General features: G+C 57.7%; 1 protein-coding gene across 2 annotated transcripts in view; it reads right to left on the bottom strand.

Moving 5' to 3' along the window:
- Dhrs3 (dehydrogenase/reductase 3) overlaps positions 1–18,553 on the bottom strand; it is a 32,997-nt gene that overhangs the window by 3,082 nt on the left and 11,362 nt on the right. For both annotated transcript variants that reach the window (XM_026397857.2, XM_026397858.2), the window contains 4 exons: positions 5,409–5,552; positions 4,707–4,826; positions 4,142–4,380; positions 281–406 (listed from right to left, as the gene is read on the bottom strand). In XM_026397857.2, coding sequence (XP_026253642.1) covers positions 281–406; positions 4,142–4,380; positions 4,707–4,826; positions 5,409–5,552 — 629 coding nt within the window. The remainder of the gene's footprint in view (positions 1–280; positions 407–4,141; positions 4,381–4,706; positions 4,827–5,408; positions 5,553–18,553) is intronic.

Below are 18,553 nucleotides of genomic sequence, written 5' to 3' on the forward strand. Positions count from 1 at the left end.
ATGGGACCCAGGGCCTCACACGTAAATGTGATAAATACAGCTGACAGACGAGGGCTCCTGGCTTCCTCAGTAATTCTTCAGGACTACAGGGGCCCGAGGACCGCTGCCTGTGCTGGGGCTCGGACCTTGTGGCGCAGGTGCCCCGACCCCTCGTTCTCGTGCCCACAGCAGACATGACTCATCGGTCACATTGTCCTCCTGCCTGCTGCTTCCCCACTGGGCCTCCAGGGGACCGGGAATGTCTGGCATGACACTGACCGGGGCTCCTCCCCGCACCTACCTTTTCAAGATAATGAGGATATTCATGGTCCAGGGGAGCAGGAGGAGGGCCTGGTTGAGCTGCACCGCTTCCACCGTCCTCCGCGCCACCGTCTCTGGCTTCAGCGGGGGAAAGAGATTGGGAAACCTGGGGCAGGAAGAGACACAGCGGGTTTCTCTCGGGGAAGCGCGTGCTCCTGGGAAGTCTGGGTGGCTGACGTGGGGGGTGTCCCTCGGCTTTTCCCGTGTGACACTCGAGACTGGGGGTGTTCGAGCTCAGACTTGTCGGGGCTCCATGTTCCCTCACTGCAGCCTCCAGCACCCGAGCGAGGGCCCCCAGGTTGCAGGGGGCGCCCTTGGGGACCAGGACTTCTAGCCCACCTGGGTTCGCCCAGCTCTGCACAGCCCGGCCCTGCCCAGTGTCCTGTGTCTGCTCTGCCCCAGCAGGACTGTTCCTGCCACCTACGCTCTAACCTTTGCCAGCTGTCCTCTCCCTGCTCCTCTGGGAGACCTCTTGTCCCCATAGTCCCCCAAACGGCCTCCGATCTTGCCCGCCTGCTAATTCCTTCACCACACTGAGCGCGTCTAGAGTGGCCTTGTTTCCTAGCCAATGGCCCGTCTCCCCCAACAGACTTTGAGTTCGTGAGGGCAGAGGCCCGATCAGTCTTGCTCCCTGTTGTATCCTCAGCATCTAACAGTGTCTGGCATGTAGCGGGTGCTCAGTAGATACTTGCTGACTGCAGGGATGCTGAGCAGGTAGCCCTGGCCTAGGTGTCCTCATGCTGTCTGGAGGCGGGGCCTGTGCTGGAGGTGCCCACTGCCCAGCCAGCTGGTTCTCTAACTCGTGGATTCATGCAGACATTGCAGAGCGTGTTCCGTGAAACTGCTCAGTGAATGATGGACTGAGCAATCACAGGGGCTTCTCGTGCCTGTTCAGAGCCCTCTGACTGTGGACACCCGCAGCAGTGATGTCCCCGTGTGCTCACACCATCCTCTCCAATTGATGACAGGGAAACCGAGGCTCTGGGGGGCAAGCAGGACCAACCAGGCCCGCAGGGTTCGAGGTCATGCTCTCGCCCCTCTCCTCGGTGCTCCTCCCACCTTCCTGCTGCTGGCTCTGATGCCAGTCCCACCAAGGGCGTGGGGTCTGCCCTGACACCACAAGACTGAGGGCACCGAGTCACTAGGTCTGGTGACATTCCTGAGCACAGGCAGCTCCTGGGATCCACAGACCTCACCCCTGCCCTGGGCTTTCTTTGCTGTCCTGGGTGCCTCTAAAGGCCCTCAGCCACACTGTCCCAAAGCGCTGGCCTCTGGTTCTGCAGAGATGAGCTTGTGGAGGCAGCTCACTGGTGTGGAACCCGACAGATGTGGTGGCCGGTGGACTCTCCGGCCTCTACCTGTGGCCAGTCCTGCCTCTGGGGGAAGAAAAGGCAGAATGGATAGAAGGAGCTCCATGGGCTTGGGGGCTTCCTGGAAAGACCCTCAGGAGAACCCCACAGAGGAGCTCTGCTGTCTGCTGGTGGGACCTTCTCCCTTGTCTCCCTGGTGGGCGGGAGGGGTACACGGGGAACTGGCCACTCCCGGAGGCAGCACAGACTCTCAGAAAAACCACATTCAGCTAGCCAGGTTCTCCTGGGTGGCCTTGGGCAAGTAACTGCCTTCCAAGCCTCAGTTTCCTCCCCTGTGACATGGGGATAAGAGCCCTCTAGCAGGGTTGCCGTGTGTGCACCAAACCCGAGAAGTAGGTGGACTACGATTAATCCCTTTTCATAAACGAGGAGATGGAGGCACAGAAAAGTCAAGTAACCTGCCCAAGGTCACACAGCTGAGATGCGACCAGGCCATTTGGGTCTGCATTCTGAACCTCTAAGAAACAATGACTTGGGTAAACCTTGAATTTCTTAAGTGGTGGAGAGGACAGACGCCAGTAGGTAAAATACACCCATGTGATGACTGCCAGTGTCCCTCCCCTTCTGTGTTGAGGGTGCCCAATCAAAACTGTAATCACCACTGATGCACTTCTGTCCAACAGGCATTGATTGAGCACCTCTTGTATACACAGATGAAACGAAGTCAAACCAAGTCCTCAAGGGAGAAGTAATTGATCTTGGGATATTAATAGTCATGGACACTATAATCAGGGCTACATAATCAGGACACTATAATCAGTATAACCAGAACTTACACTTTCCTTCAAAACCAGAGGGAAACATATACCTCTGGGGCAAAATGAAAAGATGGTATGTCAGGAAAATCCAAAACAAATGCACTTCTTTTTGTGTGTGGGGAACTGGGGATTGAACCCAGGGGACTTAACCGCTGAGCCACATCCCCAGCCCTTTTGATTTTTTATTTGGAGACAGGGTCTCACTAAGTTGCTGAGGCTGGCTTCAGACTTGCAATCCTCTTGCCTCAGCCTCCTGGGTCATACCACATCCAGCTAACAGGCTCTTTTGCAGGTGGTTTATTATTAGTAAAAACAACACGGGCAGTAGCTCTTTATCAAGCCTCTAATAAGTCCTGCCCTTTGCACTGGATGAATTAGATGTATTATTTTTAATCCTTCAATGACCCTATGAGTTACATATCATTTCCACTATTTTACAGATGAGCAAAGTAAAGCTCAGAGACAATAAAACTAGCCCCAAGTTTCACAACTGCAGAGTAGCTGAAGTGCGATTCAAAACCAGGTATTTTTAATTTAATTTATTTTATTATATACTGGAGATTGAACCTAGGGGTGCTCTACCATTAAGCCACACCCCCAGCCCTTTTTATTTTTTTATTTGGGGACCGGGTTCATGAAGTTTCTGTGGCTGGCCTTGAATGTACGATCCCCCTGCTTCAGCCTGAGTCACTGGGATTGCCGGCGTGTGCAGATATTTTTGCTTCCTGATCACCAACACTACACTTCTCTTCACAGGTAAGGTGTGCTGAGTGATTCTTGCATGGTGTGCACCAGCCCAGGGACTCACACACACTAGGCAAGTGCTCTACCACTGAGCTACACCCCAGCCCTCATCCTCTGAAAGAAGGCGAAGCATATAATTTAGAAAACAGATCATCGTGTGAATAGCAAAAAAAAAAAAAGTCTTTGGATGATTTTCATGTATCTGTGACCTTACACATCTCTATACCCCTACAGTGCCATTTACCCAGGACTCACCTGGCACGCATGCTGTTCCACATCACACCATGTTATTCTCCCTATAGAACCTACGAGGCCCTATTTTGCAGATGAGCAGTGAAGGTCAGGCAGGAACTAGTCAGGCCCATTGTCACACAGACACCACAGCTGCAGGGCAGCCACCACCCTGGGTGCCTGGCTCCTGAGCCCCAAATAGTGGCCCCACTGCCCCTGTGGGGCCTCTGCATTCCTTGATATGGATCTATAATCTACAAACAGGGAAAGGTGCGCACCTTAAGCACACAACTTGGTTAACCTCACTAGTTCAGATCGCAAAGAAGGAACTTCTAAAAGCCTCTGTCTCCCCTGCCTCCTCTGGGGCAGCTACGGGTCTGCTTTCCGGCACCGCGGCTCAGTGTGGTCCATTCTAGAACTCCACACAAACACAAGCATTCGGGGTGTCCCCTTTTGGCTTCCTTGCTCAGCTCAAGGGACGCACCATGCTACATGCCTGTCAACCCTGCTCTCTTTACCGCTGGCCTCATTCCACTGCGTGCCTTTGGCCCGGGCTGTGTACAAGCCCCGAGCTGAGCAGCAGGACCCTAATCTGCTGGAGCATCCTACCCCCCACTGATGGAGAACCCGGGTGCAGCCCGGCAGAGGAGTGGCTTCTGGGGACCCTGCAGCGCACTCTCCCTGTACAGACGCTGGCTGGCCCAGCTTGGCGAGGAGTCCGGTCCCCTGCCCACTGACCTGACCCTCATGCCCTGGAACATCTCAGTGCTGGTGTGGAAGGGCAGTACGGTGGTGGCGCTGACGCCCGGACAGTCCAGCAGTCCCAGGGTCAGGCTCTCCATAAAGGCGAAGGCAGACGCTTTGGACGTGCAGTAGTCGATGGCGCCGGGGATGGCAGACAGCGCCAACACGGAGTTGAGGCACACGATGTGGCCGTTCTGCAACTCCAGCATGCGCGGCAGGAAGGCCTTGGTGGTCTGCGGGCAGACGGGGTCGGTGTGAAGCAGCTGCTGTTTCCACCAGCCCTCCTGCCCTGGCCCAGGGACACCTGCCCACCTGGGGCCGCGCTACTCCAGCGGCCCAGCCCTCCTGCAGGGGAAGGGGTAGAGGCACCCTGCTGCGGGACACTGAGGTCACAGATCAGAAAGTCTAGTGACTTCTGGGGCTGGACATTCCTCTTGGTCCCGCTTTGTCCTTGGACATTCTGCTGGCCCGAGTCCTGGTCCTGGTGAGCCTATTGCCACCCAGCTGGCCAGGCTCCCTGTCATGCCCAGGGCTGGCTCTCGGCCAGGACAGCTCTTACCCAGAACTGGCCCAAGGTGTTGATGTGCTGGGACTTGAGGAGGGCGTCATCGTCGCTGTCCATCAAGCTCTTCCCGTGGACCACAGCGGCGTTGTTGACCAGAATGGTGATGTCACCCACCTGCGGGCGGGAGGGGACACAGGGCTGTGAGGGCACAGACCAGACCCCCCACCACGTGCGTGCAGCCTTGGGAAGCCACACCACCTCCCTGGCATCGGCCTTGTTGAGAAGATGGCATCAGCGCCAGACCAGCTGTGTGCTGAGGGTCAGAAATGACTTATGGCACGCACCCTTCCTGGGACACGTCACATGGATAATAAATGAAGTTATCGGCACATAAAAGAGTTACCATTGCCACATGCCGGACACCCAACAGGGTGGTTTTTCCTCTCTTGGAGTAAACTGACGCACTAGATGACTGAGGGCAGGAGAAGGATTTTCCCAGGAGGCAGTGGGGCATTGGGCTCTCAGAGTCTTGGAGAGAAACCCACAGGTTTAAATTTCCAAGGAGACCACAGGTGACTACAGCTATTGTGCAATCATCTCCAACCCCTGCCTGTGCAACTTGGACCAGCTCCTCAGGAAAGTCCCCTAAAGTGCCCTGGACAAAGCCACTCTGCCAGGCCACGCAAGCACATCCCCTTTTCCTGGCATTACCCTGCGTTCAGCTGCTCTGAGGACAGGCCCTCCCAAGCCACTGACCTTCTCCCGGACAGCTTTGGCCGTCTGGTATACCTCCTCCCGGTTGCCCACGTCACAGATGAAGTAGTGGCACTCTGTGCCCATCTGCCGGATCTCCTCCGTCGTCTCCTTCAGGCATTTCTCAGTCCGGCCCCATAGAACAATCTAAAAGAAGAGAATAAGGTGGTCATGAAACAAGCAATTATTACCATCAGAAGTCCAGTGAAATAACTTGTCTTTAAATTTCCCTCCTTGACTTCACCCCAAAATAAAGTATACAAAGCAAATTAACAATATGAATTTTTAAAGGGGAAATTAGCCTATTCTTAAGTGAACCAGTAGTTCCCAAGCTTATTTATTTATTTGGTACTGGGGATTGAACTCAGAGGGACTCAACCACGGAGCCCCATCCCCAGCCCTATTTTGTATTTTATTTAGAGACAGGGTCTCACTGAGTTGCTCAGCACCTTGCTTTTGCTGAGGCTGGATTTGAACTCGAAATCCTCCTGCCTCAGCCTCCCAAGCCTGGGATTACAGGCGTGTGTCACCGGTCCGGTCTCTGAGCCCATTTACGACCAATTGATAGATTACTTACTAATCTTTCTAATATACTCCTTCTAGCAGGATGCCTCCTGCCAGCCCAGTGCTGATTATCTCAGAAGCAAGAGCACAGTTTTTCTACCCAATATTCCAGAATGTTCTTCCAAATCAGCTTCTCACCAGTTAGTCTAGGGCTAGGATGGATGGGGAGGCTCGGCCTCGGGGCTGCAGAGGCTGAGGGGGCCTGCCACCCTGCTGCGGTCACACTCGGAAGGGAGGGCGGGAGAGGGGCAGCCAGGTTCCAGGTGAGATGAACTGCTGCCTCACCTGGCTGGTTAGGAGCAGCTCACTTCACCAGGAGGCCACCCCGCGGACTGAACAGCGGGTAGTTCAAGGGTTGGGGCAAGTTTATGAATGGCTGGCCCATAAGGGCTCAGAGGAGAAGCTTGGCTTGTTCTCACCCTTGACCTGAGGGAGGGTAGCACATCTTTCCCCACGAGAGTCCAGGGTTAGAGGATGGGGAGACTAACGGCCCTAACTAAGAGTCAACTCTGATGGCACAGAGGGCGGGAGGCCCGGGACCCACAAGCTCAGGATACAACCTGGGAAAAGCAAGAGCAGGAAGCTGTTTCTTGGGGATCAGTCCAATGGGTTCTTATTTTCTTTCCTTTTTAAAAATTATCAGTGAACTTCTCTACACAAAAATAAACCCAGTATGGAAACCCCGATGTGTGAAACCAAGAGAAATAAGTGGTATGTCCAACTCATAATATTTTCTTATTCTAAAGACGACTAAGGAGAACAAAATGGCTTATGTGGGAAGACAAGCCTTCCAAACCGGGGCTTACAGATGGTGGCTCCAGTCACAATGGACCAGAACCCGACCCATCTCTCTCTTTTATATTGTTGCCGGTTGTAGTGGAAAGTCGAGTGGACAGAGCGGAGAACGACCACAGTTTATTAACTGCTTATCTTAAAACCTCAGAACTTTCATTTAGAAAAAGAATAAGCCAGGTGGGGCGAGTGGGGGCTGGCACACTCGAGGATTCTGGTGCATTGATTTTTTTTTTAATTAGAATTGTTTAAACTTTTAAATTATTTTAAAAAGGAAATAATAGTGTTCTCTCAACCCTGAAACAGCTCTGGGAAAGCCCAGTTTGAAAGCCCCACTCAGTCCAACCACTTTATTTCTTTTAATTGAAGTCCTGAAACACAGAAACGGTTTTACAAGGGAGAAGCCTGTTGGCTGTCTCCAGGACCCCAGAAGTCCATCAAGGGCAAAGAGGCTGCAATTAGAGAGACTCCAAGGGACACTTTACTAAAAACAGCCTTGGAATGTGTTCCTCCAGGAAAGGCTGGGAGGTTTAGACCATGGAGAAGAAAAAGAAACATTTGTTCTAAGGATGTGATTTGGTGTCGACATCCTTCACCTCACCAGACCCCCACATCCCTGTCATCCAGGGTTCCTTCCATCCTCCCTCATCACCCACCTACCACCCATTAGCTCATCCATCCGCCCATCCATCTAGTCACCCATCCATCTACCCACCCATCCATCTACCCACCCATCCATGGATCCACTCATCAGTCCATCTGTCCATCTATCCATCCACCCACCCAGTTCTGAGTATATCAACCTGGGATGAAGACAATCCTTGGCTTCCTTCCTCCTGCTCCGTTGTCTCTGTCTCTCATGGGTGATGGGACCACTGGGCTTGCACAGATCCCTAAGGTATGGCTGAGGCAGAAAGGTACCTCTGGGGACCCTAAGAATTTCTGGGCAAGTCAACAGAAGGAAAGCTTAGAGCTGGGGAGCTTGCTGGAAGGTACGGGGGTCTAGATGCCTACGAAGACAAGTGATGACCTCAGGGTGTCTGAAGCAGTGGTCCAGATGGGTGCCTGTCACTCTGGAACCCTGCAGTTACTTTCAGCACCAACAGGTGTGCAGGGGTTCCCATCAGAAGGTCCCTGAGGGCTCCACCCCAGAAGCATGAACCTGGGCAAGGTGAGGAGGGCAGGGGTTTGAGGTTCCCCAGGGTCTAACCAGGAGACCTGTGGTCTGGGAACCAGGGAGCCCAGCACTGTCCACCTGGGGAGGAGACAGGGCAGGGGCAAGGGACGAAATGAAGGTCGTGCCCTGCTGTCTTCCAATGGCAGGCAAGGACAACAGTCAGGCTCCTGAGTCTTGGTGGCTCCCTCTGAGGGGCTGCTGAGACAGAGGTTGCCCCCGTGGGCTGGGAGCCCTGAAGAACTCAGTGCTGTCTTACTCATTTTATATCCCCGCGTCCAGGATGGCGTGTGCTGTCTGCTGAATTAACTAATGAAAGTTAAGGGCCAAAGGTGCGACCACCTCCCAGGCCGAGAGACCATGCATCCTCCCCCGTGGAGCCATCAGGGTCCCCAATCTTCAGCACAGGGGTCTGAGCGAGGGAGGACAGGGGTTTCCCTCCCCAGAACAGCCACCGCGGGGCTGGGCTGCCTGGGGAGGGCGGCTAGTGCGAGCCTCGCCATGTTCCCGCGCAAGCCTCCCGTGTGTTCGGTGCTGTGCGTCGGGGGCATGCGCAGCCTTGCGCCGGGTTCCCCAGGTCCTCTGGTGGATGCACAAGGTCCTGGGGCTGGCGGACACTGTTCGTCTGTTTGTCTTAGGGGCCAGCTGCGCCTCCGTGGACGGGTGGTGTCACCTAGACTGGGTGCTAGGGAGAGCCCAGGGGAGGGCAATGAGACCCCTCCCGGGTGGAGCTGCTCCGGCTCCTCTGGTCCCCGCCTGGACCCCTCTGGGGTTCTGTCACCAGAAGCCAGCAGCTATATCTGCAGGCCTGCCCAGGTGCCCTGCCAGAGACCCCTGGGGGTGACCCGACCTGGATAGCACAAGCGTCCCTCCTAGTGCCAGGACAGGGGGGCGGGGTCTGGAGGCGGGTGGGAAGGGCCGCGAGGGGCGGGCTCCCGGTGCTGGAAGCCGGTTGGTTGGCCTCCGTTAATGAACTCGCAGGACAGAGCGGCGGGTCAAGGTCAGAGCCGGGGTTTACTCATCAACAGGGATTATAGAATCCGGGCTCTGGTGGCTCCCTTCCCCGGGCAGAGGGCAAGCTTCGGGCCCCCTGCTCCTCCCGGGCTGGAGCGCAGCTCGGGAGAGGCCAGGCTGCCCTCTCCCTGAGCGGCTGCCCTCTCTGCTGGCCCAGCGCGCGGCCACCGGGGCTACACCCAGAGTTGTCATTGCCCACTTTTCACAGTACTGAGGTCACCCACCCCAAGTCACACTCTGCACGGTAGGGACAGGATTCGAACCCAGAACCTCCCTCCCCACGCAGATGCGAGAAGCCCCAGCAGGGTAGGAGTCTGAGTTTTAAAGATTCTGCTCCCAAATCCCAGGTGTCCAGCACCCAGCCTTCACTCCCACCCCGAAGGTCCTTCTCATGCCATGTCACTCAGTGTCCATCACAATCATCCTGTGCACCCACCTGCCAGGACCACAGAGAGCCCAGGGTGGGATGGAATGGGCATGGAGCCCAGTGCTGGGATCCTGCTGCAGGGAGACCCTGTTCCAGTGGGCATGACAGAGGGAACAGGAAACCCTGGGCCACCAACCAGGGCAAGTGGGATAGAGAAGAAAAAAGGGAACCTCATTTAAATTGGGCATTTAGGACACAGCCATGATGTATCCATCTCAGAGAGGCTGAGCTTCTTGTCTGAGACCACACAGACAAATGAGTGACAGGGCTGGGATGTGAACTGAAGTTTTGTCGGGCAGCCAGACAGCAGTTCCATTCACTCTCCTGGTGGGAGAAAACTCATCTCCTTTCTCTAAAGGGTCCCGTGGGACTCAGCGCACGGGGCTGGCACCCACTAGCATGCAGTACGTTCTCTGCTGGAATTTCCCACAAGGAGAAAAGGCTGAGAAAATCATAGCACCAGCCCTTGGTGACCCCCTCCCCTCGCTGGTCAAAGGATGAGTGTCTCACGGCATGGAAGGATGCTCAGGGACTTAATGTTCAGAAAAGGGGCCAAGCATTAGGCACCTGGGATAACCTCAGCCCCCAAAACTACCAGGCAAAGGGGCTGCATAGAGGAGCCTCAGGGCGGAAGACTGGCTGCACGTGCTTCTTTATGTTTGTCTGTGTAAGGGAGAAAGCCTTAAAGAACTCAGTTATTTATGCTCTTAACAATGGAAGGTGTAGTAAAGCTTCCCATAGATCTTTTCCAAAATAGTTATGCACACACAGGTAACTCAGCGCTGTGGGGTCAACCCCTGCTTGTCCCTCAGTACCCTACCAGTGCCTCCCATCCACTGTGAGGTAACTGTTTGCAATTCTCTTCCTGTTTTAAATGCCAAGTCATGGACTCCTATTCATCCTGCAGATCCCTGCCTGAATATCCCTCAGTTCCAAACCTCCCTGGCTGCTCCTTCTGTTCTCCCTACAACACCACCACACAGTGTCTAACATCTTTTAAGCGCTGGCCCTGGGCCAGGCACTGTGCCAAGGACACGGATTGGTTTCTACATTAACCCTCACTACCCTGTGGGTGGGTATCCCCCCTCTTTTTTTAAGGTGAGCCTCAGACAGATGAAGTGACCTGCCCAGAGTCTTGCAGTTCCTAAAGCAGAACTCCTGGTTCTCACTGCAAAGGTGAGCCCTGCTGGTGTCCACTAAGCACAGACGTGAGGGCGCCGCTGGCCCATTGCTGAACACCCCTGCCTTCCTGACAGCTGGCAGGTTCTCGGGGGAACTGCATTCACACAGCCCCAGCACCCAGCCAGACGGAGGAGGTGTTCAGCTGACGTCCCGGTGGCCTTGGCCCCAGGGGCCTCTAGAAGAACCTGCTGACTGGAGGACACCAAGTGCGCTTTTCTACCCAGCTCAGCCTTCCTCTCCCGGGGGCTCATACCAACGCCTGGACTTGGCCTTCATTCCTGGAACTCCGCTCTGGAGCACCCTCCACCATGACATGAGCTGGGTGTTCTCGGGTGACCCCCAGGAAGGACATCTGTTTATAATTGGCAGCCCCCGGAAGGGTCCAGGTCCCTGGGCCGGTCATGGGCAGACAGCTCGGGTCCCCCGGGCCCTGTGTTCTGAACATGGAGCCGTGCTCTTGGCTTCACAGAAGGAATGAAAATACCCGCCAGAGGCCCAAGGCATGGTGGGCTGGGCGGCCACAGATTGGAGGGCTTCTGTCTCCTCCCCTCCCAGGACCTCCCAGCCACCCTGTGGCCAGGGGAGAACGGGAAAGCACGGAGCCGCTAGCCTGGCAGAGCCTGCAGGGGAGGCTCTTGAATGCCACAGATGCAGTTATGGCCTGGGTCAGCTCTGGTCTCCCCCCTTCCACACCCTGTCCAGTTCCAAAGAGAAAGCCCCCATGTCCTGAGCACAGTGACCTAGAACCTGGCTCCAGAGCCAGCGAGCTCTGATCTGTCACTTAGGAGGTACGCGAACTCAGGTGACCCCCTCAGTGCGGGTGGTTAAGGAAGCGGGGTCAGGAGGATCACAGGGGGCCCAGTGAACGCCAGCTGGTGCCACTTCCACACAGCGACAAAAGAATCTCCGCCCAGAAGATTCTTCTGCTCTCCAAACTGGTCACTGGGGCGATGGCTGCCCAAAGTCCCCCACTGGGGCTCCCTGTCTTCCCCCCTTAGACACAGCCTGGGATGAGTGGCAGAAGCAAGAACCCTAGCCATCCCTCCTTCCCTCCCCGTCCTCCCGCCTGACTTAGAAGACTTCCTTGGTCCACAGCCACAGCCTGGGCAGGTGGGGACCAGCCTGTGGAAACTGACCACCTGCAGAGAGAGCTCTGGTGTCACTGGTGGGATTTCTTGGGGGAGGAAGCACTCTCAAGCTGGGCTCTGGTGGAGCCTGGGGTTTCAGTGAGGATCCTGGGGATTGCCAGAGGTAGGGGGGTTGGTGGACGTCTTCCCGGGCCTCCCTCCCCTCCTGCCTGCCATCCAGAACAATGACACTTTAATTAGGTGTACCTGTCATTACTACAAAAACTATGGTAATACTACTAATCAGAGTTTGAAGCCAGGCTCCCGATTCCTGCTGTCGCACCGCACTCTTCCCTTGGGATGAACCCCTACCTCTCACCCCTGGCCAGGTCTGGCCTGTCACGTGGGCACATCCAACAGGCCTGATGGCTCTTCTGCTTCCGCGATCCCACCCACCAAGGATCGACAGTGGCTGGGCACTGCCTCCCGACCTCTTCTTTCCGGACATTCGGACCCCGCCTGCCCTTTCGGCCACAAGCCCTCTTTCCAAAGTCTGCGTGCCCCAGTGTGGCCCTCTTCGGGAAGGACGGGCAGTGGAGTCCACTACGTTCTGTGAGTCTGTCAATCATCAAGGCAGTGTCCGGGGAAGGTCACTGAACACAGAGCCCCCAGCCGGGGTCTCCTGGGCAAGCACCACCTAATGACTTTGGTTTCCCGGGCGGAGGGATCTCCTCTGCCAGGGGACCTTGCTAACAATAAAGGCAGCAGCTACGACTCCTGTGCAGCCTCGGTTCATGACGGGGTCCCACTGCTCACCCCAGGAGGCCAGAGGCCACAAAGACACGGGGCCTCTCTGTTGGGGATTGGGCTAGATGCTCCAGGACCCTCTGATCCTGCATGTGGGGTTGCTGGGCAGAGGGCCCCACCAAGCCCTGTGAGCCTGGCGCTCGCTGGCTCCGGTCCCCCTTCCGGCCTGTGGAGAACGTTTTGGTGGCTGCTGGCTCAGCTAGGGGAGAAGTCTGTTAGGAAGCTCCTCAAATTAGATCAGCTGGCGGTGTCGCAGTCCCACAGGTCCTGACGCAACCCAGAGCTGGGCAGCCTTCAGCCAGCAGATGTCCAGCCTGGAACCGGCCCCATCGAGAGGCACAGAGATGACCACCAGCGCTGGCAGGGCGTGGTGCTGGCTGACCCTCAGGCCCCGCTGGGCACTGCTGCTGTCTCGTTCGCTGTCAGCTCAGGACAGCCGGGGGTACCCCCCTTTCTACACAAGGAAACTGAGGCACAGAGGACGACACTCCGTACTCCAGGCTCCTAGAGCTTGAAGTCCAACCTATGCTGCGTGATTCCCTTGGCCATGATGTCACTGGAGCAAAGGGACAGCGTCTGTGTTCATTATACAGTGTCACTGAGCACATGTGTGCCCAGGGCTGGCTGCAAGGATCCCGGGGCTCCTCAGGACCAAGGTGGGAGGACATGAGGTTGGAGCTGCTGTCCTGGTCAGCACCAGCCAGGGCTGGTGGCTGGCTGTGCACGTGTCCTTGGTCTCCACGGGAGCAGGGGGGCCTGCCAGGGCTCGAGTTTCTAAGGCTCACTGTGCCTACTTGGGTAACTTGAGATGCAGACCTCACCAGTGACCAGGGACTGGTATGGGAGGGTGATGTGTGTCCCCCAAAAGTTAAGTCTTAGGTTCCAGACCCTGTGTGACCCTATTTGGAAAAAAAGGTCTGTGCGAATACAAGAGTGAAGGCTCTCGAGGTGAGCGTGCCCTGGCCTAGGGTGGGCCCGAAGACCACTGACTGGTGACCTCATAAGAAATGGAAGCGTCACAGACAGGGGAGGAAGGCCGGGGACAGAGACTGGAGGGAAGCAGCCACAAGCCAAGGAACTATGGAAGCCACTAGGAGCTGGCAGGGCCCTTGGAGAGAGTGTGGCCCTGCCAGTACCTTGACTTGGGGTCGCCTCTGTGGCAGCTACTGGAAATGAATACAGGTGGGTCCTGCAGTCCTCATTTGGTGGACGAGGAACCACCAAGCCGAGGATCACGGCTCCACCCGCTGCTCTGGGTGTGGGGTCCCGGCTCTTTCTGCCCCTGAGGCCCTTCTCCACTGTCCCCACCACATCACTCTGGTCCCCTCTCCCCCTGCACCCAATCCATCAGTGACCCTGTCAGTCCAGCCTCTGAGCTACAACTCCAGCCCCAGCACTTTGATTTCTACTTGAGTGTGAAGGACAGCCCTTGGCTAGGGTTGTCAACAGAGGAAGGACAGCCTCTAGCCCGGATTTTAGAACAAGCTCCCGCTGCTGCAGTGGAGCCTGGGATGAGGGTGGGAGCCAGGGAGGCGGTGGGGGTGCTGGGCACCCTCAGGTGATGGAAGAAGAGGGGCCCAAGGTGGGGGCCGCGCAGAACCAGCACGAGGCTGCCACCCCGGAGCCCCAGCCTCCTCTCCAGCGAGGGTGGGCTTTGGCAAGTCCCAGTGTCTGGGAAGAAAAGGGGCGTGGCTTAAGTCCCCAGGTCCCTTAGCTTTCAGAACACCTGGGGAAGCCCAAGGAGTGGGAGGAGGGCGGTGAGCCGGAGGCAGTCCAGGTGGCCAGGGCCACTCCCCAGGAAGAGGGCGCCAGATGGGCCTCGGCTGCCTACCCAGCCCGGGGAACACACCGTCCAATAACAAGGGGGCGATGGGGAGCCGGCCAGCGGGGCTCACAGGACGCAGGGGGGGGGGGTGGCAGGAGGGCCTCGGAGCCAGCCCCGCGGGTCTGGCTGGAGGCTGCGGTCGGTCGGTCTTTTCGAAAGCGGGTCCAGGGGCGGGGCGGTGGCCCGGGAGGGGCGTGGCGTGGCGTCCGGGGGCGTGGAGCGGGGGTCTGGGGCGGGGCCTGGGCCCCTGCCCAGTTGGCGGACCGGCAGCCGGTGGGAAGCGGTGGGAGGTCGAGGGGGCGGGGCGGGGTCGCGGGCGCAGATGCGGAGGGAGTGGGAGCGGTGGGTGAATGGAAGTGTCGGGCTGGGGTCCTGGATGCAGAGTTGGGGGACGGGGTGGGGACGAGTAGCGGGCTCAGGGTCCTGGGTGCAGATGGGAGGGATGGGGGTGAGGGGTGAATGAGGGTTCAGATTGGGGTCCTGGTTGCAGATGGAGAGGGTGCGAGGTGGGGGGCGAAAAAGGGGCGTGGGATTGCGGGCGGAGACAAAGATTGGGAGGAGCCAGGGGTAGGAAAGGGGTCCCCCTCCAGCCACCCCGGCCGCCGGCTCTTCCTTCCTCCGCCACCAGACCGGCGGTAAACAAACGCCGTGATGTCATGGGCGCCGCTGACCTGCGGCTGAACCCGGAGCTGCAAATGGGATGCGAGGTGCCAGCAGCCTCCGGGCCGCTCGGCCTGAGCCACACACGCGCCTCCGCGCCGGCGAGGTTAGCCCAGCTGCACACACGGACAGGATGCTGCCACCAGACGTTGCAACACGCAGCCAGTCTGCTGGCCGCCGCGTGAACCGTCCGCCGCCCTCCTCCACCGCCCCCAGGCACCCGCCCAGCTGGAGGGCCTCCCTCCTCCGAAGCATCCCAGGGGCTGGCAGCTTCCACCCCTGGCGGTCAGCCTCCCGGCTGGGGACCCCGTGCCCCTCCTCCCCAAGGGGCCTACAAACCAAGGGCTGGGCTTCTGGGGTCAGCTTTTGGTGGCTGCTTAGGGTTTCCTGGGAAGCTCAAGCCCTTTGGAGATTGGGGGCCTAATGCGCTTCAGGTATAAAGAGATGCCAAAGTGTCCCCATGGCCGCTCATTGCCCTTCTCAGGCGAGCCAGTTTTTGCCGGGGGAACTCGGAGCCGGCCCTGGACTGCATTCCCTTGGCAGCGCTACGGGCCTGGGCTGTCCCGTGGAGTGGAAAGCAGCCTGGTTGGGGCCTCAAGGAATCTGCTCTGGAGTTGATCTGCTGTGTGACTTCTGGATGAGTCACTTGGCGTCTCTGGGCTCCACCATCTCCAACTGGCCTCCCTGTGCTGGTGTGGGGAAGGTCAAAAGTGCAAGAGGACGCTCACAGCGCAGCAAGAGGGGTCAGAGGCTCAGGTGCTGGGGCCCGGGGCAGGGACAACTCGGAGCAGCTCCCAGAGGCCAAGCCAGCCTCTCTGCTCACTCACCAGCCCCCAGACTCCTTCTCTTACTGAGGGAAGTTGAGGCTTTACAGCCTGAGGGGGTGAATACTCCCCGGGACCCAAGGAATCCTTCAAGTGACCCCGGATCTTTAGCAAGCATCCCTGGAGTCCAGCGAGGGACAGTTGCACCCTAGAGCCAGTCCCCTCCTAGAGCAGATTCTAGTTCCCCTTTCCGGGAGCGATGTTTAAATCCCTGTCCCCTCTCCCGCAACCACCCCACTCAGCACCCACGCACCCACCCCACTATAGTCCCTCTAGTGTCTCTCTGAATGCTAACAGGAGGCAGCTCTCCTGAATTCCAGACCCTGGGCAATCAGATGCCCAAAGAGAAGGAAACCATTTGCCTTCCTGGGAATGGAGGTGAGACCCTGGAGGGGAACCTGGGAGGCGTGAGGTGGGCACCCCAGGAGGTAGGGCACCCACTAGGACCCGTCACATGACGTGTGGGGCTCCTCGTTCCCCAAACCATGAAGAATGGATGGGACGGTGACAGTGGAGTGTCACACCCAGGGCAGTCCCCCAACCAGAAGCCAGCCCTGGCTCTCACGGAGGGCGGTCAGTAGCACCTCGCCACAGGACCTCTTGCCAGGCATGAGCCCCCCAACCCCGCCACACTGGCCACGGCTACTCCAGGACGCAAGATACACAACGCATCCGTGGTGGACCGCTGAGGGGCAGCGAGTGAGAAGTGGCTGGGGACGGGGCTCAGTGGTGGAACCCTGCCTCCCAAGAGGGGGACACTGGGTGGGAGCCTCAGCCCCACATAAAAATAAATAAATGCAATGTATTTTTTAAAAGAAAGTTAGATCAGGGTTTAAAAAAAAAAAAACACAAAGTCACTGGCAGACCTTGCTTCTAAAGCTCCCAAGTCCCATGCTTCACCTTCATTTTGACTCCAAACATTCAGGGCAAGACCTCAGTGGACCACTCCTGAGGCCGCTCCCTGGGTCTCCGCATGCCCCTGCTGTGACCGTCCCTGGGTTTGGTTGGGGGTCTGCCCCAGACCTGGCTGGGCCCTTCCTGTGCCTGCCCAGCTGACTTCCATTTCTAAACTCAGAACATCTGAACTGCGAAGCTGACCTGGGCCCAGGCTCTGGAAGCTAAGTGCTCTGCCGGAGGACAGTCAGCCTGCGGCCGCGCTGACCCCCCCTGGCCCAGCACCTCTGGAGCTGCTAGCTGTGGTGCTGTATTGGAAAAGGAAACTGGAGTGACTCAGCCAGCACGGCCTTCACACCCCAACATGAAACGCCGGGGTCACGGAGCTGGTGTGCCCAGAGCACACAGGGGCAGGCAGGTCCCACAGAGATCTTAGCTAATGAGGCGTAATTTACCGACCAGCCTCCAAGGACAAGCCTGAGTTTCCTGCAAGCTGGGCCCAGGTAAGTAGCCCATAGGCTACTAATTAGGCATCAGTCTAATCTCCGTGAGGACAAAGGTCAACTGCATGGAGTTGATCCTGCTTGGGGTCACACTGTCAGGCCGGGGACCTGGACCTGGAGGTCTTGGGGACTCAGAGGAAGTGGACATTGTGGCAGGAAACGGCTGGGACGGATGCTGGCAGCAAGCCTGTGGGCCCTGCTCGGCGACCAGGCCAGGCAGGGCTTCTCCGCACCAGCCGTGAGGTGAACTCCAGACCATTCCAGCCTCCAGGGTCAGAGAGTTCCCTTGGAAAGGCAGGGTCCCCTGGCCCTCCACTAACCCTGTCCAGCCAGGCATGGCGGAGAAGCCTCCAACGGCTCCCTAAGGTACTCACCATCAAGTCCACTCCACCCGCCAACACCCAGCTCCAGCGGTCTGCCCTGCCCACCCTCCGCTTCTCCCCAGCTCTGTGGGGTCCTTGTGACCTAGGACAGTGCCCTGATGGCTCAAGTCTAGCCTGCCCGAGCTCTCTGGGCTGCGCTGTCTTCTCTCCCTGTGGCGGGCGCTGCCCACTCAGTGGGGGGCCGAGTACCATCCTCTCTTTCCATTTTCTTCTCCAAGGCTGAGCCCTCCCTGGGGTCATTCTACATCACCGGCCCTCCTCAGTGGGAACTGTGACATCGTCCCTCCCCTGGCCCTCTGTGATCAGCAGGTGTGTCGGGGCAGACGCAACCAACATTTTCCCATCAACCATCTCAGGACACCACTTTAAGACCTCTGGGAGGTCAGGACTGGCACCGCCACTTTGTAGACAAGAAAACAGAGCCCCCCACCCCACCCCGCTAGACGTCCCGCCCTGGTTTCCAGACCTGTGAATATGGTCACTTACATGGGAAAGGGAAATGAGGACAGAGGGGACGCCACGTGCTGACCTGCTGACTTCTGTGTCTCCAAGGGGCCCAGAGCCATCATGAGGCGCACCGCACATGGATGGGGCGGGGGAGGTGACTAAGGAAGAAGGCCTACGATGCGACCTTCCTGAACCTAAAGATGGAGGCAGAGGCATGGCCAGGGGCTGCAGGTGGCCTTTAGAAGCTGCGAAGGACAAGAGATGTCCCCAAAGCGTCCGGAAGGAGCACAGCCCTGGTTTTCAGCCCAGTGAGATCAGGGAGGACTTCTGACCTCCGGAACTCCAAGGGGGTCAGGGGGTGCCGTGTGAAGCCACCGGCTCAGGGTCTTTTGCTAGAGCAACAAAGAAAGCTCACTCCAGGGACTCTCCAGGCCAGAGCCTCTCCCGCTCCTGGGCTGACCTGTCAGCATCACTTGGAACAAACACAGGAGCAGGATTAGACAAGGAGTGAAGGGGAGGGGGATGGGACTGGGAGGAGTGGAATGAGCGGACAGCACTTCCTGTGTTCATACAGGAACCCAACAG

Source organism: Urocitellus parryii, chromosome 11, assembly GCF_045843805.1.
Source record: "Urocitellus parryii isolate mUroPar1 chromosome 11, mUroPar1.hap1, whole genome shotgun sequence".
In the NCBI taxonomy this organism is placed as follows: domain Eukaryota; kingdom Metazoa; phylum Chordata; class Mammalia; order Rodentia; family Sciuridae; genus Urocitellus; species Urocitellus parryii.